This window comes from Arachis hypogaea, chromosome 17 (genome assembly GCF_003086295.3).
Source record: "Arachis hypogaea cultivar Tifrunner chromosome 17, arahy.Tifrunner.gnm2.J5K5, whole genome shotgun sequence".
Lineage (NCBI taxonomy): Eukaryota > Viridiplantae > Streptophyta > Magnoliopsida > Fabales > Fabaceae > Arachis > Arachis hypogaea.
In genome coordinates, this window is record NC_092052.1 from 117,018,830 (window position 1) to 117,040,223 (window position 21,394).

Below are 21,394 nucleotides of genomic sequence, written 5' to 3' on the forward strand. Positions count from 1 at the left end.
GGGTTTATCAGGCTCTGTATGGTTTTTCACTGAGTGAGAAGGCTCGAGCACTGAGCTCTGTATGCTAGTACCACCTTTGTCTGAGAGTGGTTGAGGCTTAGGAATTTTGAATAGCAAATGGTCCTCATGCATTCTTAGGACTAGCTCTCCGCTCTCCACATCAATCAAGGTTCTCCCAATAGCTAGGAATGGCCTTCCTAGGATGATGGAGTCATCTTTTTCCTCCCAAGTGTCAAATATCACGAAGTCTGCAGGAAGGTAAAGGTCTTCAACCTTTACAAGGACATTCTCCACCAATCCATATACCCGCTTTAGGGACTTGTCTGCCATCTCCCGTGAGATTCTTATGGGTTGCACCTCTTGAATACCCAGCTTCTTCATCACAGAGAGGGACATCAGATTTATGCTTGATCCAAGGTCGCATAATGCTTTCTCAAATGTGATAGTCCCTATGGTGCAGGGAATTACGAAGTTTCCAGGATCTGGCAATTTCGGAGGTAGCTTCTTTTGCACTAATGCACTGCACTCCTTGGTTAGCACCACAGTTTTATCTCCCCTCAGGGCCTTCTTCTCAGAGAATACACTTTTCAGACAGGCCATATAGGGAGGCTTCTTCTCCAACACCTCAGCAAAAGGAATATTGATTTGTAACTTCTTGAACACACTGTCAAGAATTTAGCAATTTGCTCATCCTCGGTCTCTTTTTTCACTTTCAGAGGGTGTTGTTCTTTAGGCTCCTTCATCATTACTGAGGCTTGTACTACTACACTCCCAATCTTCTCTTGAAACTCTTTCTCCTTCAATTTCTCAGCAGCATCCTCTTCTTTAGGCACGGCCTTCTTGCCCATAATGAGGTCTTTGTACTCTTCCCTTGTACTTACTTCTGTGTTGCTTGGAAGAGTGTTAGGAGGTCTCTCAGGTATCTTACTGCTCAACTGACCCACTTGTATCTCCAAGTTCTGAATTGAAGATCGAGTCTCTTACATGAATCTGTGAGTGGTCTTGGAAAGATCAAAGACTATTGTGGCTAATTTGGAGAGGCTGTGTTTGGATGTCTCCATTTACTGCTGAGAGGGTTGTAACTGCCTGTTGTTGAACCTATTCTGATTAGTTCCATCCTGATTATTGTTGAAGCCTTGTTGAGGCCTCTGCTGCTCCCTCGACCCAAAGTTAGGGTGATTCCTCCATCCCTAATTGAAAGTATTTTCATAAGGATCATTATTGAGATTTCTAGAGGAATTTTCCATTTAGTTTACTTCTTCCATGGTGGGCTGAGCAATGTCACCAACGTCCTCTTAGTCATATCATAGGATGGATATATGTATATATATATGTGTGATTATTAGTTTGATATCCTATGATGACTTTACTTGCTCTCTGTTTACATATTCTACATTATGATTTATTGTATGCATGTGTTTGTTTTCCTTTAAAAAAATGAAATGAATGATGACTAACTCATGAAAGACCGATAGTGCATCAGGCTTATATGTATATAAATAGTACGGATTCTAGAGTCTCATAGATCTATGAAAGCTGACACCTAATTACTGGTAGTTATCCGAACCTGCCAGAAGCTAGCTCGTTAAAAGTTTAGTAGGAGTAAATATATTTTTAATATTCTTATATATCAGTGACATGTAAATTATTAATAAGGTTATATACTCAACTCTAAATAAGACAAGTATAGTTTCATTAGGTGCCTCAAGATTGTTAGAAAATTATTATTTCTTATAATCTATTTTGGGCAACACATATATTAACTATAATCGCAAATTAAGTTATTTCACATTAAATTACTTATATAATGGTAATTTCATTTATTATCATAAATGTTGAATTAAATAAATCATTATTACTTTTGATTTGGAATTAAATGATAATAAAACCAAAGATACTATTTTATTTGAGATTTAGGGTATAATGGGTGCCACATTTAAATATAAATAGTGACTTCAGAATTTTAGTCCTCAACACATCAAAACCGCCTTTATAGCTCTTTTTCCATCAAAGGAGTTGTGATTCAGCCCTATCAGGGATACAGAAGGCTTTGGTTAAGAAAGATCAAAGAACCAAACTCTCTCAATTATACTCACAAAATCAGGTACATTTCCACGCTCTCAAATATCTATTTCTTAATGATTTAACATGGATGATCTTAGGATTAAGAAACCAAGAATTTCCAACAAGCTTAGGTAAAGAGAGTAATTTAAAAAATTTAGATAATTTTTTAGGGTTTGAGTAGTTTTGTTAATTGAAACCCATCTTTTATGGATACAAAATTATTTTTGTTATTTTGTAAGTGAATTTGTCAACGTTCAGAATATTTATAGGTTAAAATAATTATTTATCCTATGCAATATGTGAAAAATAAAAAAAATTAATAAATTTAAAAAATATTACTAATTTTAAATTTATAAAATGGAAAATGAGAGAAATTATTTGAAGCACTAATTTTGATTTGCTCTTTTTTTTTTTAATTTCAGTAACTAAAATGAGCTATGAACAAAAATTTAGGAGTCAATTTGAATCACTTACAATGATAACACATGGAATTAAACAAAATTTAGGAGTCAATTTGAATCACTTACAATGATAACACATGGAATTAAATTGGCATGTGGATAAACTATGTTATGATACGTGACGCTACGTCTTAGAACACACACAATGTGTCACTAGAAAATACTTCATCACTTTATTTCAGTAGCCAAATCTTGTTCAGACATGTGGAATTAGTTATTTACCTCAATATACCACATTAGCAAAACATTATGAAAATCTCTCAAGGTGTTAATATGAGTTACAAAGAGAAAATTTAAAGTCCAAATTGAGAAAATTGTCAATTCACTACAAGAAAACACGTCTTTTGCCACGCTTTTAAAGCGTGGCAAAAAGCTGAAAAAAGCGTGGCGATAGCTTTTCGCCACACTTTTTGAGCTACCGCCACGCTTTTGAAAGGGTGACCTATCAAAGGGTGGCGGTTGCTCTATCGCCATGCTTTTTGCAGCCTATTGCCACGCTTTTTTACAAACTGCCACTTGGAAAAGCGTGGCTGTAGGTGGGAAATATGGCCACGCTTTTAAAGCGTGGCGATAGGTGGAGATACGGACACGCTTTTAAAGCGTGGCGATAGGTAGAGATACGGCCACGCTTTAAAAGCGTGGCGATAGGTGGAGATATGGCCACGCTTTTAAAGCGCGGCGATAGGTGGAGATACGGCCACGCTCCATAGCAAAATATATAGCCACGCTTTAAAAGCATGGCGAAAGCCTTGTTAAATTAAAAAAAAATTCTTTTCGTTACTTGATCTTCATTGCTACACAATATAAATTTTCAATCTTTTTTTATTACCAAACCTACAAATATAGTATGCAATTTTTATTACAAGACAAATCAAACAATAATTAGTGAGATATATAATTTACTATAATTGTTTTATACATTAAAAAATTATTACTCAAATACAAAATAAATCTCGAGTTCAGATTCCAAAACTAAAAACCGAAGAAAAATACAGAAACAATACAAGTTAAAACTGCTCATAATATATCAAATTACACTAATAGAGATGATCATCAACCTAAATACTTAGTAAAAGATCAAAATCAACCTAAAACTGCTCCACTTTGTGCATTAAGGGTTCAAGTTATCCATTCCAATACTAGCCTGCAGCAAAATATCAAGAACAAATTGAACCAACAAAAATGATATATATAAAAATATTATAAGAAATAATCTAATTTATGCATGTATTAATAATTCCAAATTAAACCAGGTTCACATTCTACTATAAAAATTCATTAGCATTGTTATGCTAATAGGAATAAAAATTCCAAACACCTTGCACATCTATTTATCTTTATTATTACAAAAAGTAATAGGCACCTAATGAGCAGCTTCTACCTAGCATCCATTTACAAATAGTGGCAGTGGTATTCCAAACTCATAGTAAGTGAAAATTAGTGAAGAAAATGGATTGAACTACATTTTGAATCCATAAAGTTCACCATTTCGCCAATTTGCATTTGGCAGATATTGCACTCCCTTGGAAGTAAGGCTTGGAGGTTCTCAACTTCTTCATAGGTTGGTCTCTTATAGTCTACTGTCTGTTAATCATTTAGCAAAAAAATTAGATCCTTAGAGAGATAATAAATTCTCACTATTTTATTTTATTTTATTTAGAAAAAAAAGACCCATAAGCGAGGATTATCAAATACTGTTAGATTGAACCACAGATAGCCAGAAATTGAATTGAATGCTCACTGATTGGTAAATGCAAATCTAAAAGTACAATAACACGAAACTAAACTATGCTCAAAATACCAAACTAAATTATTGAACAACTATAAAGCAGATGCATTATTAGCTCTTTTTTCAAGCGACAAAATTATTTATTTGCAAAACCAATAAAGCAATAAGGTTGATGCAGAATGCTTAAGGTATACCGGTGAGGGAAAAAATCTGCATCCTGTTGAAGAATCCAAGAAAGCAGTGAGATCAACTATGTCTTCAAGTTTGAACTTTATGCTAGTCTCTTCTTCAACCTATCAGAGGCACAACTAAGCCATAAAGAGAATTGGAGAGAGAGAAAGAGAGAGAGAGAGAGAGAGAGAGAGAGAGAGAGAGAGAAGCCTCACGAACTGTAGTGCCAACGAAATCACCCTTGTCATCATCCAACATTCCAACAGGCAATTCCAAAATAATTCTTCCAGTAGGAACCCTTGCCTGATAAATAAAAAATAATAAGCATAATATGGAACTCTAGTTAAAATGTTTGAAAAAAAACATAGTTCTCTCTGCAAGGATCCAACATCTAAGAACCTGTTCAGTAAGAACAGCATAAGTTTCACCATCTGATTCCAGAAGTATCAACACAGTCACAGCAGGTCCTCTTGCAAATACAATACCTGGAACCTAATCACGGTTTACTTTATTATATATAAAGAAAGAAATCAGCATCAGGTGCAAGTGCACAAAAATTACAAGAAAAAGAGGAATGATGGATGCCTGAGAACATAAGGTAAAAAGCAAAAGATCCTAATAGTTGTGCATTTTAGATACCACATAGCTCATAATGTGGTATGCCTATGAATCAAATACTATTAATACATTGCTTGTCATGATGAGGAATCCAATTTTTGGATATTGAAGCACAAGAAGCTATTTTTGAATAATATATATAGAGCATAACAGGTAAAATGTCTACTAGTTCATAGCCCCTTGCTAAAATTAACACAAGAAAATAGAAACATAGACTGGCTTATAAATGTCAACTTTAAATTTGAGAAACCCAATGCGCTTTCCAAACATGTCTACACCCTGTTTACACCAAAAAGAGTCCAACTAGTTTCGTTAATTTTGATTTGAGAACATGAATAAGACTAAAAGACTAATAGGTTAGTCAGTTACTTAAATTACCACTTAACAAGGCCTAATTATCAGAAATCATATCCACTTTTTAAACACTGATGATGCAATTACTAGAATTAGAACTTGTCTCAGAGCCAAGGTGCCATCAGCTAGAATCCCAATCTCACTTTGCAAGTTATGCAACCATTGCTTGAATAAAGAGGAATCAATAGCATTCCTGCAATGGAAAACAACAAAAACCAAACTAAACCACCACAACTGAGACATGTTTTTTATATAGCATGATAACAAGAAGAAACTGTGTGCCTATCAATTTTCTTTTGCCATTACATCTCATGGGGACTTGTCAAAACCTAGCATCTAAATGAACAAAACCTCCAATATCTAATTTTAGTAGCTGTCAAAACCTGCAGGGTGTGAAAGAGGAAGAAAAGAATGCCTAAATCCATCTTTTAATATAATTGTTCAGCACATTCCCTTCCTGAACAAACACACTGAACTTTCAACGCATCTCACCCTGAAATCAAAACAAGAACAAAATGTTAAAGAGTGTCATTATAATGTGTAACCTGAGTTTCTTCATTATTATTCACTTAAGAGAAATTTGACCTTGTTATATACTATGCCCAAGAGAGCAAGGCTAGCAGCTTTATCTACATCAGCGTCATCAAAGATTAGAAGAGGTGACTTTCCTACTAATTCAAGTGAAACTTGTTTCAAATTGCTGCTAGCTGCAGCAAGCATTATTTCGCGGCCTACCTCCATCGAACCGGTGAAGCTGACCTGCACACACATAAAGCACAAAAATCAAAATATTAGCCGAGGTTAACTATACAAATCAAACAAAGCTATAGCCAAGTTACATTGCGGTCAATTACACACTTAACTCGATACAATCAATACAAAGAATAAGAACTTAATTTGTAGTCTTAAACATTGCGGTCAATTACACACTTAAAGCTTAAACTTTTTGAAACAGAATTCAAAGAATAAGAACTTAATTTGTAGTCTTTTTGCATAACCTTCAAATAAAACAAAGCCAAAAAAACTTACTCAGCAATAAAGTTGGATTATCCAAATAGAGGGTAGTTAATGAAAAGCAAAATCAACATTACCTGGAGCAGATCAAACTTAACTCTCCCTTCTACAGCAACTTTACTTTCAGGAGTCCTGAATAAGTGGGTTATCTCTACTTTGGGCCCATATCTCGTGTATGGATCAACAGCTAGTGGAGGAAGACGGGGTGCCTTAATAGTAGGTGCTTCTGGAAGATCTAATTCAAGATGGCCAAGTGGCCGTAAGAAAGAGTTCTCCTGAAACAATACATATTTTTTTCTCAGATTGCCAATAGAATTGAGAAAGGGGAAGTTAAGCTGAGCAAACACTTTAAGATACCATAACAGCATCACCAACAGTCAGCTCAATGTCATATCTGCCAGAGAGATAGTAAAATTTCTCCACCAAGCCAAGAAAATCCTAGAAAGCCAAAATTACAAACATCAGTAGGACATTAAACATGATGTACCTTGAAAAAATCCAGAATATGACACTGCAAAACTTTTGAGAAGCAACAACAACAAAGAAACACAGTTGTGAACTTGTGATTCTTTTCTTCACATCAGTGGTAAGTCATGCTACCTTGAAATCAAATTATTAAAAAAATAAATCCAAAAGAAGAAAGAGAAACATTGTATTTCATGTTCATTCCTCTAGATTGAAAATATTGAAGGCCTATAATTTCTTCACCATCTGCAAACAAATTGAAAAAACCCGAAAACACTAAGTACACAAATTTACTACGGCCAACCATGAAACATACCAAGTATATTGATGATTATGAAACAGAATATACCAACCAAGTGAATGAACCAGGATGGAGCAACTGCCAAAAGTTGTTGCAGAATAAACTTTAGAAGAAGTTGGTGCTGAGTGTTTTGATGAACTAACTTCCAGAACTAGCATCCTCCCTGCGAGCATACTTCACCGCCTTCTTATTCGAATTAGCAGCAGATGCCTTCGCCTTCTCGATGCACTCATCATACTCTCCACAACGAAATGCCTTCACCTGCTTCAACTTCTCAAGGTTATACCAGTCCCTAAATCAGAGAAAAAAATCACAACTCGAACAATAAACAAACTCAAGGATGACAAGCAACATTTCTTGAAAAGCCAACGAAAATTACATCATTCCTACATCTAGTTCAGGTTTCAGTCACATACTTCCCTGGCCTGCTAGCAAAATTCCAAATTTCCAATCGAAAAAATATCAAACAAGGGCAGAGGACAGAGTAGTACCAAAAGGAAGCTGATTTAGTGAAGAAAACAAATAGAAAAGAAAAGAGGAATACGGAACTTAAAAAAAGAATCACAGGTATAAACATGTAACCATAGGTGCAAACACACAAAACAACAACAAAATATTCTATAAACAAGGTTATCATATTAAAGAACCCCCAAAAAATTGGCTCATGAATGCATTTATAAGCAGATGGAATTCAAAATTCCAGAGGCTTGAACTCATAAACAAACCATCCTTTATTTCATCGTTATTTTTCAATTCCCGTTCCCCACCAAAACCTCCCCCAAATTGTGCACAACACTAAAAAAACCCCTAAAATTTGCAAATGCACTGCTGGCGCGAATTGAAACATGAAAGAAAGAGGAGAAGAACCTGAAACAACGCAACGAAGCAAATATTCCTTCAACAAGGGCAAGACCGACATCGACACCGAGCAAGAGATGCAGAAAACAGTTGCGGCCTCCGAGCTCTGACACCGAGCAAGAGACGCGGAAAGCCATTGGCGCTGACGCTGATGGTAAGGATGCTGGTAACGGCGACGAGGAGACAAGGCGGAGAGGGAGCGGAGGCTAACGGCGCAGCGAGGGTGGTGCTGGAGACGGCGGGAATGTGAGCTCGAATAGGGTAGCAAGGGTGAAAGAGTGACCAAGGGATGTGATGAGCTCGATGAGGGTAGCCCGATAAAGGTTGGGGACGGGTTGAAAGAATGTCAATTGGGTTGGGGACTGGGTTGGGGGCCGGGTCTTTAGGGTTTTTTTTTTTAAAAAAAAAGCTTTTGGCCACGCTTTTAAAGCGTTCCAAAAGAGTACTACGATATGGCCACATTTTGTAAGCGTGGCCGTAATGAAACTCTGTCCCCCACGCTTCTAAAATGTCCCTGTTTCTCTCAAAAGCGTGGCAGAAAAAAAACGTGGCCGTTTCTCTAATCAATTGCCACCCTTCCAAAAGCTTGGCCGTTGACCCTTTTCGCCACGTTTTTAAAGCGTGGCAAGAAAAAACGTGGCCAAATCTCTTTTCAATCGCCACCCTCACAAAAGCGTGTCCATTGACCACTTTTGACCACGCTTTTAAAGCTTTTAAAGCGTGGCAAAAAAAAGCGTGGCCATAGACCTTTTTTCTTGTAGTGATTTAAGAGCCAATTTAAAGTTTGAGTCAAATATTATGGGCCAATTTAAGTATTAAGTCCATCTCAATCACATAAAGTATACAATTAAAGAGAAAATACTTAAATTAATTTTTAAAAAATTTTAAATCACACACTTTAGTCTTTAACAAATTTTATTATTCTAAGCATTTTTTAGATGGATTACTTTTTTATAAGAGAATTAATTTATTTTATAATAATATATATAAAGAATCAATATTTATATATAAAATTTTATAAGTGATGAGGAATCAACTTATTGACAGATTCGAGACTTTAAAAAATAATAAAAATTTATTAAGAATGAAAGTGTTAATCGAAAATTCGTTGAAGATCACCTTGGATTGTACTCTTCAACTAAGTTTGTAAAATCAGTAGAATCTTTTCATTACTGATGTTCAATTTAATACAAATAGATTACTCATGTTAATAATGGGGCTTCGAAACTGCATCTTATCATAGTTTACATTTGGTTCGTGACTACATAAGCAAGCATTTCATATGCAAAATTTATTCTGCAGTGCATTCGAACTTATTGAGAACTGATATCTAATCTCTACTATTTTGCCTATTTGCAAAAGAAAATTCCGACAAACTAATGTTGATTTCATGTTGAGCACCGATGACAGGTGATTCTAGTGTGGAAGGTTGCTCTACAACTTGCCTCTCATCAGTGTCATGGTTGCTAGTAGTTGAAGGAGAAGCTTGAAGATGCCATTGTTCATTTTCATAGTTGGATATCCTTGGGGAGGTTTGGACACTATCACTGTGACCCACAGTGTGCCTATACAAAAGATGAACCGGAGAGAGACCGTGAGTTGGTGTTGTTGGCCTACTTGAGAATGGTGTCACACTGTTGTTACCCTCTCCATGCTTACTATCTTTGACATGCTTCTTTGCACTATGGTGCCAGTTCTTCAATGCTGTTGCTACTCTATCGTTGAAAACTGTGGTTTTCATAGTTGAACCCATCTGTTGTTCCCCAAATCATCAAATTAGTGTTTGGCAAAAGCATAGTGAATATTCAAACGGACGTTTTCACTTGTCCCTTTTTTTTTAATTATTAACAATTAACGATTAGTGAATTACTTTATTTCAAAATTACCCTCTTATGCATACACTTTGTTCTAACTCTACTGCAGCTGCGGTGGTGGAGGCTATGGCCACCACAACATTATAGTAGGAACAAGGTGTATGGATGGAAAAATGATAAATTTGAAAATAGAAAAAAAAAGTAATATCGTAATCAGTTTCAAAAAAAAAATTAGTCAAATAATTTCACACTTAATAAATTTTAATTACTAAATTAGTTTTTAATATTTTTTTTTGTCTCACATCAAATTTTAATAAAAAGTTAGAAAAATCAGTTGCTGTCTATTTAATAGAACACATAATATATAATCTTTAAATTTTTAAAATTTTCATATTACTCTTTTCATATAAATGAACAAACTGATGTAGATATTAATTTAATTTGTCTAACAGAATAAAATTTTGGGGACTAACTTAGTAATTAGAATTTGTTAAAAACTAAAGTTTTAAACTAAAAATTCTTAAAAGTTGATTTGAGGTATTACTCTAGAAAAAAACTAGAATAATGGATGGATAATACTAAAATTAGAAAAAAATTAAGATATTGGAGCAAAATTAGAATGGACGGATAAAACAAAAATCTTTTAAAAATGTTGGAGTAAAATGAAGATGTTTTAAACATTGAGGGATTTCATTTTCTTTTTGCTAAATTATAAACGAGATAAATGGCCTAACAAACAACAAAGAAAGAAATGCTTAAATATGTCTTCCTTCTCTAACCTGAGTGACTAAAGCATAAAGGGGCAAAGTCACATAGCTGCAAAGAACTTGAATGACGACTCTGAAAAAATTGCCACGCCTATTATTAGTCTACAATTTTAACAATGCAAGCTTGTCCTATCTCCAAAATACAAGAAACAAAATCATCCTTGGAAAATAAGAAGAACTTACCCGATTGAAATTCTCAGGACAACATCTACAGTTGTTTTGTGAAAGCAAGAACGTATCGAGAATTCATACTGGAACAAAAAAAAGGTAAAAATTAGAATGTTCTTTTTAGTATTGCTGTTTCTACTGATCAAGTGTTCAACGATTGTAATACCCGTATTAACATTAGAATTCAACATGAGATGTATGTAGTAGTTATCTTCTAATTAGCCATGCATGCATGAAGCACTATGTAATGGGCTACAAAACTTTGGGATAATGGTTACCACAAAAGCTAGTTTATATGGTGAAAGAGTCTAAAGTCTTATTAAGCTATTTTTCAGGTGTTGGCCCTCCGATAGAGTGACTCTTTTACAAGTATTATTGATTCTGTAAGACTCATAATACACTAGGTTTGGGTTTAAAGTTTTTGGAAGAATGGAAGGGAGCTCTAGAAAATATACAAGGGGCTTCCATCATTTTGATAGGCAATTTTATGATGGAAGGAGTTTATGTGATTTGACATGTTTGATATACTAATCAAAATTAGTTTTGGTTAAAAATTCAGATTTTAGAAATTTTTTTTTATAATCTTCTTCCAAACAGATTATTTCAAGGCAGAGAATCTACATGAAACATCTTTGTCACCCTTATTAGGTTATCTAAGCATTGTTAGAATATGTTGTCCAAATACTATCGCTAGTGAAGCCATCAAATCACAAACTTCAGAAAAATTGATACGGATGTTAACTTACGGTGCTCCAAGCCAAAAATGCAAGCTGAAATGCATTCTGCACCACGGAAGCAAAATAGAGTTTCAGAACACAGGAATGTTAGAATTTGATCAAATAGTAAACTATCTAAACAATATCCAAAAAATTTTAGTTCTGACGCAATGAATCCCAGAAGAACTAAAAAATCTGATAACCCATCATCAAAGACGGGAAATTCGACAAAATGATCATTGTTGGAGATTATACTTTTTAAAGGTTGTCTTTAATTAAGTCATGGGTGGATGATTTTGTCAAGGTTAAATTACTCTTTTAGCCGCTATAGTTTTATCCAATTTATAATTGAATTCTTATACTTTAAAAGTTTTTAATTGAATTTCTACAACAGTTTTAAATTTGTAATTATGTAATTAATGTTCTAAAACCATTTAACTTAACGGAATATACTAATACTAATGGTGTGAGATGGAAGAAAAAAATGTTTATTATTAAAAAAATTAATTACAAATTTAAAATTAATGTAAAAATTTAATTTAAAACTTTTAAAATATAAAAATTCAATTATAAATTTGATAAAATTATAGGAGCTAATATAAAAATTTAATTATTTGTCAAATATATAATTTTTTTAGAATCATTGTTAATATTAGAATCTTTTAAGTACTAATTTAATAATTTACTAATTTATTAAAGGTTGAAAGAATCTAAAGGAGATGGTGAAAGTACTTGAAAGAGAACAAGATGAACCAAAGAGAGAAGCAGGCCTGGTCGATTGAACCAAAATAGTTCATCTCCAGGCTCAACCAAAGGTGAACCTTGCACCACTTCTCCTCTTTCTTGAATCCTTAGTCCCATCTTTGTTATGATTGTTTGAAGCTTAGCACCCACTAATAAGATTATCTGTATAGATTCACAATAATGAGAAACTCAATTATTTGAAACCATACTTCAAGGAAGAAAATGTAGACAGGGTCATTAGAATTCTTACAGTTAATGGGATAAACGGAAGCCAATAGTAAGAGTACCAGCCTGCCCATGGTATAATAAATGGTTTATATATATAGAAAGAAAAAAGGAAATAGAAAAATAAAAAAATATTCATATTAATTATAAACATAGAAACTGTGTATTTTCTATTGAGATAAAATAAACAACGGTATATATACAAGATTGAATTTAAATTTTAACTTTTGATTAAATAAACATCTAAATTAATTATTTGACTGACTCAAATTAATGGTTGATTATCAAACATTTACCAACTCAAATATTGCACCGTCAATTAAGCATGACTAACATGTCGTATTTAAAATTATTTCAAAATTCAAAAGGCTTACCATGAGTATGAGTCAGCAAGAATAGCACGGCAAAAATCCATATGATTGGACTGCAATTTAAACAATAAAATAAAAGAAAAAGAAAGAGTTTGATTCATTAGGTTAATAAGTACAGAAATTATTTTAGATATAAAAAAATAATATTTTATTTAAATATTGGTGTTTGGAATATTTTATAGAATTGTAAAAATATCAAAAATGTAGTTCAACATGTAGGTAATATGTTGCTCAACAGACAAGTTTCGTGTTAATGTGTCGGTCATTCAGCAACACGCAGATAACGTTTTGTCTGCTGTCTACATGCAAGAGGCAACCTTGCTTTAGAAACAAGTGATATTTATGACTTTAAACCCACTCCTAGTGTATAAAAACGGAGGAAGAATGAAGTTGGGCTACATATCATTTTCGTTCCCCTTCACTATCACCATACACCATACATTCTCAGCTCATCAAGCCAAGGTGTATGATCAGTGGCTCCAAACACGCGAAGGCTACGTGTCTTCATCCAAGCAGCACGCAAGCTGCATGTTAACCATGCTACGCCACGTATTGGCCATTTATTGGGATTTAGGGTTTTGAATTAGTTTTAAGATTGAGATTAGAATATTTAAAATGGTACGTAATTATACGTCCTCTGAATATCATATTATCAATTATTTGGGACATTCTAATTATGTAAATTTGTTATTTTTAATTAATTTATTAGTATTTACTTGATTAACATTAATTAAGTAGTTTGGTATTATTCATTTAGAGCTTCAGAATCTGAAGGCGTTGGCAACTTGGAAATACAAAGGCGTGTTTGCCAACAACTCCTGCGATTCTGGCAGGCTGACCATGTCTCCTTCAATGGAGCATAACTTGATCTACAGAGATCCAATTGAAGTGCTTCAAGTTGCATTGGAAAGCTGACATTCAGAGCTTTCCAACAATATATAATAGTATATAGTGAAGCATGTAATTGAAGCTCAAATCATGGTCATCTTTAAGCCCCAAGAACAAGAGCAAAGACTTGGACCTCCAGGGAACTAACACACACGTTGCTAACTTGGGCTTGTGAAGGCGTTATTGCCACTAATGCCCAAGTGACCCCTGGAGCTTGGTTTTGGTTCAATTAAATTACTTCAAGGTCCATTCAACCTCAAGCAAGCAAAGCCCATAAATCTCAACCAATCAAGGCCATAAGAATGATCTAGAATAGTTAATTTCATTTTGATTATAATTTGCTTTTAATTTCATTTCAATTTGCAATTTAGGAAAGCTTATATAAAGGCATTAGCTTCATAAAATTAGGGAAGGTTGGATTGGGGGAGAGAGTGAAGACCAATTTGAATTATGTGAATTGGCACACTCCACTAGGAGTGGGTCTTCAGACCCCTCCCCTCATACTCTCTTCGTCACTTTCTCTTTTCTTCTTCCTTAGTAGTAATTTAGTTTAATTTGTAATTCTCATTTATGAATTCTTTAATTTTCAGTTTTGAATTCTTAATCTTCATCTTTCATTTTCTGCATTTTAACTTCATGCAATTTGATTTTTATTTGAGAGCAATGACCACTTAATTCCCTCTACATTTAGGAAAGGAGCTCTGTTTTAATTTTGTTTGAATTAATGTTTATCTATTCTTCTCTTCTTCATTATGATTTCATACTTGGATATCTTTTATAATCCTTGCAAGAGAGTTTTTTTCTTCAAAGATCCTTGGATCTATTAGAATCCTATTGTGAACCTTGAGAGAGGGAACATAGGATTCAGTTTGAATTCTCTTGGCATAATGAAGTTGATTCTTGATTTAGAGTTAGTACGTGACATATAACCACTCTAATATTGGGGTCTTTGGATTTATGTAGTATGAGATTAGAAATCATGTTTGTTTATCTAAGAGAGAGTCTTTGTGCTTCATAGATCCAATTACTACCGAGAGGGGGATTGGATCTACTTGAATTACATGTGAGCCTTGAGAAAGGGATCATGGAATTCAGTTTGAGGCTCTTCTCTGATAATCCTCTTGATCAATACATTCTTAGTTGGTATGTGAGATGTAACCACTTTGAATTGAGGTCTTGAGGGTTGTGTGGTTTTTGGATGAGAAATTGAACTTCATCTCTTCTCATGAGCAATTAGATCACGAGAGTGGTAATTGATTGTGTTGAGAGAAATTGAGTCACCAAGAGATTGGGATCCAATTATTTACAATCTGCCATGGATCTATCTTACATGATTGAGAAGGAGTGAGACCCATTGATTCAAGAGAAATCAACATCTCCAATCCCTTATGTCTTCCATCTTTACTTCAGTCATTTACCTTCTTGCAAATTTAGTTCCTTGTACTTTAACTTCCTGCATTTTATTTCCCCTACACTTTACTTTGATGTTATTTACTTTCGTGCAATTTTACTTTCCAGCAATTTATATTCTTGCCCTTTACTTTTCTTGCACTTTATTGCTTTCTTTTAATTTCTAGTCATTTATATTTCCTGTTGCTTATCACTCCAAAATGATTGTCTAACTAGAATAATCAATTGACTATTGATTGCTTAATCCTTTAATCCTCGTGGGATCGACCTCACTCTTGTGATTTTTATTACTTGATGCAACCTGGTATACTTGCCGGTAGTTATTATGGAGAATTAATTTTTAAGTATCAAGTTTTTGGTGCCGTTACCGGAGATTAATTGTGATTAACAATCTACCGGTGGTTGATTACCTATATTAGACACTTTTTTATTTCTCTTTGTTTTAGTCATTATTTTGTTTTTAATACTTTCTTCTATTGTCCCCAACTATTTGTGTTAATGCCTCACCAAGAAATCCTTACTCGTGACAATCTTTTCTTTTGGTGATTGTGTTATTAACATACAATAGTTTCTTTTGCTTAGTTTCATTCTAAATAAATTGGCATATGATTGCATTCTAAGTTTGGTGTTGCTATGCAACAAAATTTATTTCCAGTCTTTCCTGGATACTTGCATCAATTCCAAGTGAAATTGTCACACTAAGTTTGGTGTGCCACTTATCTTTCATGCAATGTATCATGCACACCCCACTTGTTTTTGCAATCAATGTCTCTGTTTCTTGTGCCTTCATTGTCATTTTTTTTTTATTTCGCTTGCTTGAACACATGTACTACAAACACTCCACTGTTAAAAACACTCATGACCCATCATAAACCCCATCACCACTGTTTTAATTGTTGCTTGAGGACAAGCAATCATTCTAAATTTGGTGTGGGAGGTGGAAGAGTAGGAGGAAAATGACAACAACAATGAAGATGAACTATAAGGTGGTAAAGCTCCTTTTCCTCTTATTTGTTTTCAGCACTTTAAATTGCATGATTGTCTTCTATCTTTGTATGCATATGTGATTACTCCTTGTGAATAAGCATAATTTGATATTTGATTTGTAACATGTTGCTATGATATCATGATTATCATCCTGAATTTTACTTGCACCCAATATCTCTAAGAATACAACAAAGAAATCATTCATTTGAAAGGAAAATATTGAAGAATTTTATAAATCTTGGGGCAAGCAAAAGATTAAGAGAAGTGGAGGTTCTAATTGTATGATTATGTATTGAGGTTGCATATTTGTGAAAACTTGCATGGGAGCTCATAGACAGGAAATGAAGTTCAAAGAAGTATTATGGAGATTCTCAAACATCTATTGATCCAAGAAGTACCAATAAAAGAAAGCAAAACAAACTGAAAAACAAAAGAACATGGCAAAAGGCTATGAGCATCAATTACTAGGAAGAAAAAGAAATAAATGAGAACTCAAAGAGTTACTATCCTAGTTAAATGCTTGTGGTAGAATTGTGTCAAAGAGAGAGGCTTGAGCAAGTAAATCCTAAGGGGTGCTTCAACACCTAATACCTTAAAACCAACTGGTTTGGGAGTATTGATTGAAAGCTTATCTAAAGAGCCGCTTTGAGACATGACACTTAGAGTCGAGGTCAAAATCCAAAAAGGAAAAAAGGCTAGAAAATAAGTGCTACTTCAAGGTGATTATCTATAAAGAGACTTCCATAATATCATTTGAATGAAAGTCCTAAGATCTAAGACTTCTAAAATGTAAGGACTAATGAGCACTGGAATCCTTGCATAAGCATATAAATTGGAGTTCACCCCACTATCACATAATTACTTCACCCACTAAGGCATCATGAGCAATTCTTCAATACATTCCAATTAAGAGAATTCTTTGTGCATAGTTCTTTTCTTGCTTGAGGACAAGCAAGGTTTAAGTTTGGTGTTATGATGCCAGGGTATCTTGGCTAGTTTTACTAGCTATTTTTTGTGTGCTTTAGGTTGGTTTCATGCATTTTCTTAGGCAATAAGTAAGTTCTTGGATGAGAAATTTATGCTTGTCTTGATTCAATCAAACATGGTTGATTTTGTGCATTTTCATGAGATTTATGCAAAGAATTGTTTGATGCTATGAATGATGCATTATCTTGTGATTATAGCAATACTTTGATGCATTTTGTTTGGTCAATGAAGGCCAATGATGAAGCAAGGAAGCCCTGGAGCAAGGAGTGCTTCTGGGAAGGATTGGCACGTTGCCAACTTGCACTACTACTTGAGTGCTTGGCAACAACGCCAAGAAGCAAAACTTGGCAAGAAGGATGAAGGCTCGAGAACGTTCCTCACCTTAGAATTGTGTTGGCGTGTTTGGCAATAACTCAAGGCGACCCTGGATGATGATTCTTCTACCCAAGCACGTTGCCAACTCCAGGATACATGGGCGTGTTCAATGACAACGCCAGGAAGCAAGCATAGAGCCATGAGGAAAGCTCAAGCACGTTGCCAACTCCAGGACACATTGGCGTGTCCGATGACAATGCCAGGAAGCTTTGGATGGTGAAGAATGGAAGCCACGATCACGTTGCCAACTCAAGAAAGCATTGGCGTGTTTGGCAACAACGCCAGGAAGCTTTGGATGGTGAAGAATGGAAGAAGAACGTTGCTAACTTGGAAATACAAGGGAGTGTTTGCCAAAAATGCTAGTGAGCTTGGCAGCCTGACCTTACCTCCTTCAATGGAGTATATCTTGAGCTACAAAGCTTCAAATGAAGTGATTCCAACAACGTTTGAAAGTAGACATTCAGAGCTTTCTAACCATATATCATAGTATGGGGTTGACATTCGTTTAAAGCTTCAAAAGCGGGCTTCATTTAGAGCTTCAGAATATGAAGGCCTTGGCAACTTGGAAATACAAAGGCGTGTTTGCCAACAACTCCTGCGATTCTGGTAGGCTGACCATGTCACCTTCAATGGAGCAAAACTTAAGCTATAGAGATCCAATTGAGATGCTTCTAGAGCTTTCCAACGATGGATAATAGTCTATAGTGAAGCATGAAATTGAAGCTCAAATCATGGTCATCTTTAAGCCCCAAGAACAAGAGCAAAGACTTGGACCTCTAGGGAACTAACACACACGTTGCTAACTTGGGCTTGTGAAGGCGTTATTGCCACTAACGCCCAAGTGACCCCTGGAGCTTGGTTTTGGTTCAATTAAATTACATCAAGGTCCATCCAAACTCAAGCAAGTAAAGCCCATAAATCTCAACCAATAAAGGCCACAAGAATGATCTAGAATAGTTAATTTTCATTTTGATTGTAATTTGCTTTTAATTTCATTTCAATTTGCAATTTAGGAAAGGCTATATAAAGGCATTAGGTTCATAGAATTAGGGAAGGTTGGATTGGGGGAGAGAGTGAAAACTAATTTGAATTCTGTGAATTGGCACACTCCACTGGGAGTGGGTCTTCGGATCCCTCCCCTTATACTCTCTTCGTCCCTTTCTCTATTCTTCTTCCTTAGTAGTAATTTAGTTTAATTTGTAATTCTCGTTTATGAATTCTTTAATTTTCAGTTTTGAATTCTTAATCTTCATCTTTCATTTTCTATATTTTAACTTTATGCAGTTTGATTTTTATTTGAGAGCAATGACCACTTAATTCCCTCTGCATTTGGGAAAGGAGCTCTGTTTTAATTTTGATTGAATTAATATTTATCTCTTCTTCTCTTCTTCATTCTAATTTCATACTTGAATATCTTTTATAATCCTTGCAAGAGAGTTTTGTTCTTCAAAGATCCTTGGATCTATTAGAATTCTATTGTGAACCTTGAGAGAGGGAACATAGGATTCAGTTTGAATTCTCTTGGCATAATGAAGTTGATTCTTGATTTAGAGTTGGTACGTGACATATAACCACTCTAATATTGGGGTCTGTGGATTTATGTAGTATGAGATTAGAAATCATGTTTGTTTATCTAAGAGAGAGTCTTTGTACTTCATAGATCCAATTACTTCCGAGAGGGGGATTGGATCTACTTGAATTACATGTGAGCCTTGATAAATGGATCATGGAATTCAGTTTGAGGCTCTTCTCTCATAATCCTCTTGATCAATACATTCTTAGTTGGTATGTGAGATGTAACCACTTTGAATTGAGGTCTTGAGGGTTGTGTGGTTTTTGGATTAGAAATTGAACTTCATCTCTTCTCATGAGCAATTAGATCACGAGAGTGGCAATTGATTGTGTTGAGAGAAATTGAGTCACCAAGAGATTGGGATCCAATTATTTACAATCTGCCATAGATCTATCTTACATGATTGAGAAGGAGTGAGACCCATTGATTCAAGAGAAATCAACATCTCCAATCCCTTATGTCTTCCATCTTTACTTCAGTCATTTACCTTCTTGCAAATTTAGTTCCTTGTACTTTACCTTCCTGCATTTTATTTCCCCTACACTTTACTTTGATGTTCTTTACTTTCGTGCAATTTTACTTTCCAGCAATTTATATTCTTGCCCTTTACTTTTCTTGCACTTTATTGCTTTCTTTTAATTTCTAGTCATTTATATTTCCTGTTGCTTATCACTCCAAAATGATTGTCTAACTAGAATAATCAATTGACTATTGATTGCTTAATTCTTTAATTCTCGTGGGATCGACCTCAGTCTTGTGAGTTTTATTACTTGATGCGACCCTGTATACTTGCCGGTAGTTATTATGGAGAATTAATTTTTACGTATCAATTACCATTGCTAAAGTATTTACCTCTAAGAATTTTGGATGATAGGGAAGTAGGCTGTGTTACGAGTCGCCAAAACTGTTTGCCTAAAAGCGTCAGATTTCAGATTCTGAGATCTTTAAATCCAAGGTCTCCTTCTCTTCATGGGTAAGTCATACTCCCAGCCAATCCAATTAAGCCATCCACCTTTTAGAACCTTTTTATTCCCACCAGAACTGAGAAAGTAGAGAGTGAATTTTTGAAATTAAACCATCAGACAACTTGAAGCAAGACAATGTATAAATAAGAATAGCTTCTCCCACTGCCTTAAACAATACGAGTCTACCACCTGACGATAGAAGATTGCGCTTCCACCCTTGGATTTTTTTTCCGAACCTTTTTCTTTGATCATACTAAAAGAAGCCTTTTTCGATTTAGAGACTGCATACGGCAAACCCAGGTATTTATCCTGAAGCCCAATATGATTAATATTCATAGAGTTAGCCAGTAGTGAATGAGTAGTGGAGAAAATATTGTGACAAAAGAATACAGCAGATTTATTAAGATTTACCTTTTGGCCACTGATGCTTTCATAAGAATTCAACAAATGCAGGATATTTGAGAATGCTTCAGGATTAACCTTACAGAATAAGATGGAATAATCAGCAAAGAGGAGGTGGTTGACCTTGGGACATTGCCTATGTATCTGAAGACCCTGAATTAGTCTGTTTTATTCTGCCTTGTGTAGCAAGAAGGAGAGACCTTCTGTACAGAAAAGAAAAAGATAGGGAGATATAGGATCTCCTCGTCAAATACCTTTATTTGGTTTGAAGAAACCATAGGATTGTCCTTCCACAATAATAGAATAAGAAATAGTTGTCACTAATTCTCGAATTCACATGATCTACCGGGAATCAAAACCAAACTTCTCCAATATAAACCAAAGAAAGTGACATTCTACCCTATCATATGCCTTACTCATATCTAATTTTAGCACCATTTTATTTTTGAGTCCCTTTTTTTTTAGCAATTAGGATATTATCAAAGATTAATCTGCCTTTAATAAAAGTACTCTGCGTAGGGCTAATTAGTCTATTCATCATACCCTGAAGTCTATGTACAAATACTTTGGAGATAATCTTGTAAAAGACTGAGGTTAGGCTTATCAGTCTTACTTGAGTCATATCTTTAGCATCAGAAATCTTGGGAATAAGATAGATCTGAGTGTGGTTAAAATCCTTCAAAATTTTGCCCCCTAAAAAGAAGCTCTTAACTGCTGGAAACACATCACCACTAAGTATGTTCCAAAAGCTTTGAAAAAATTTTGCTGTCATATCATCATCTCCTAGAGCACTTTGAGGGTGAATGCTAAATGTTGCATGTTTCACTTCCTCCATAGTCACTGGTCTTTGAAGCCTACGGTTCATGTGAGCTGTAACTTTAGGTTCAAAATCAGTAAACAGAGGTTCAGGGTTCTCATGACAAGTGGAGGAAAAGATGTCCTTGAAATAAGATTCAGCCACAGAAGC

General features: G+C 34.7%; 2 protein-coding genes across 2 annotated transcripts in view; both read right to left on the reverse strand.

Moving 5' to 3' along the window:
• Positions 1 to 4,640: 4,640 nt before the first annotated feature.
• LOC140181043 (aldehyde dehydrogenase family 2 member C4-like) lies at positions 4,641 to 7,438 on the reverse strand. The gene is made up of 7 exons (XM_072223392.1): positions 7,230 to 7,438; positions 6,769 to 6,849; positions 6,489 to 6,686; positions 5,983 to 6,156; positions 5,781 to 5,890; positions 4,825 to 5,590; positions 4,641 to 4,728 (listed from the first exon to the last, which is right to left on the reverse strand). The coding sequence occupies exons 2-5, from the start codon at positions 6,769 to 6,771 to the stop codon at positions 5,876 to 5,878; spliced, it is 390 nt and encodes a 129-aa protein (XP_072079493.1). The 5' UTR covers positions 6,772 to 6,849; positions 7,230 to 7,438; the 3' UTR covers positions 4,641 to 4,728; positions 4,825 to 5,590; positions 5,781 to 5,875.
• A 1,740-nt stretch (positions 7,439 to 9,178) lies between these two features.
• Positions 9,179 to 21,394, reverse strand: part of LOC112766725 (MLO-like protein 6) — a 31,991-nt gene continuing 19,775 nt past the window's right edge. Inside the window, exons 10-16 of the mRNA XM_025812617.3 lie at positions 12,844 to 12,893; positions 12,495 to 12,535; positions 12,233 to 12,406; positions 11,531 to 11,566; positions 10,800 to 10,867; positions 10,629 to 10,689; positions 9,179 to 9,788 (exon numbers count right to left, since the gene is read on the reverse strand). Coding sequence (XP_025668402.1) covers positions 9,366 to 9,788; positions 10,629 to 10,689; positions 10,800 to 10,867; positions 11,531 to 11,566; positions 12,233 to 12,406; positions 12,495 to 12,535; positions 12,844 to 12,893 — 853 coding nt within the window. The 3' untranslated portion in view covers positions 9,179 to 9,365. The remainder of the gene's footprint in view (positions 9,789 to 10,628; positions 10,690 to 10,799; positions 10,868 to 11,530; positions 11,567 to 12,232; positions 12,407 to 12,494; positions 12,536 to 12,843; positions 12,894 to 21,394) is intronic.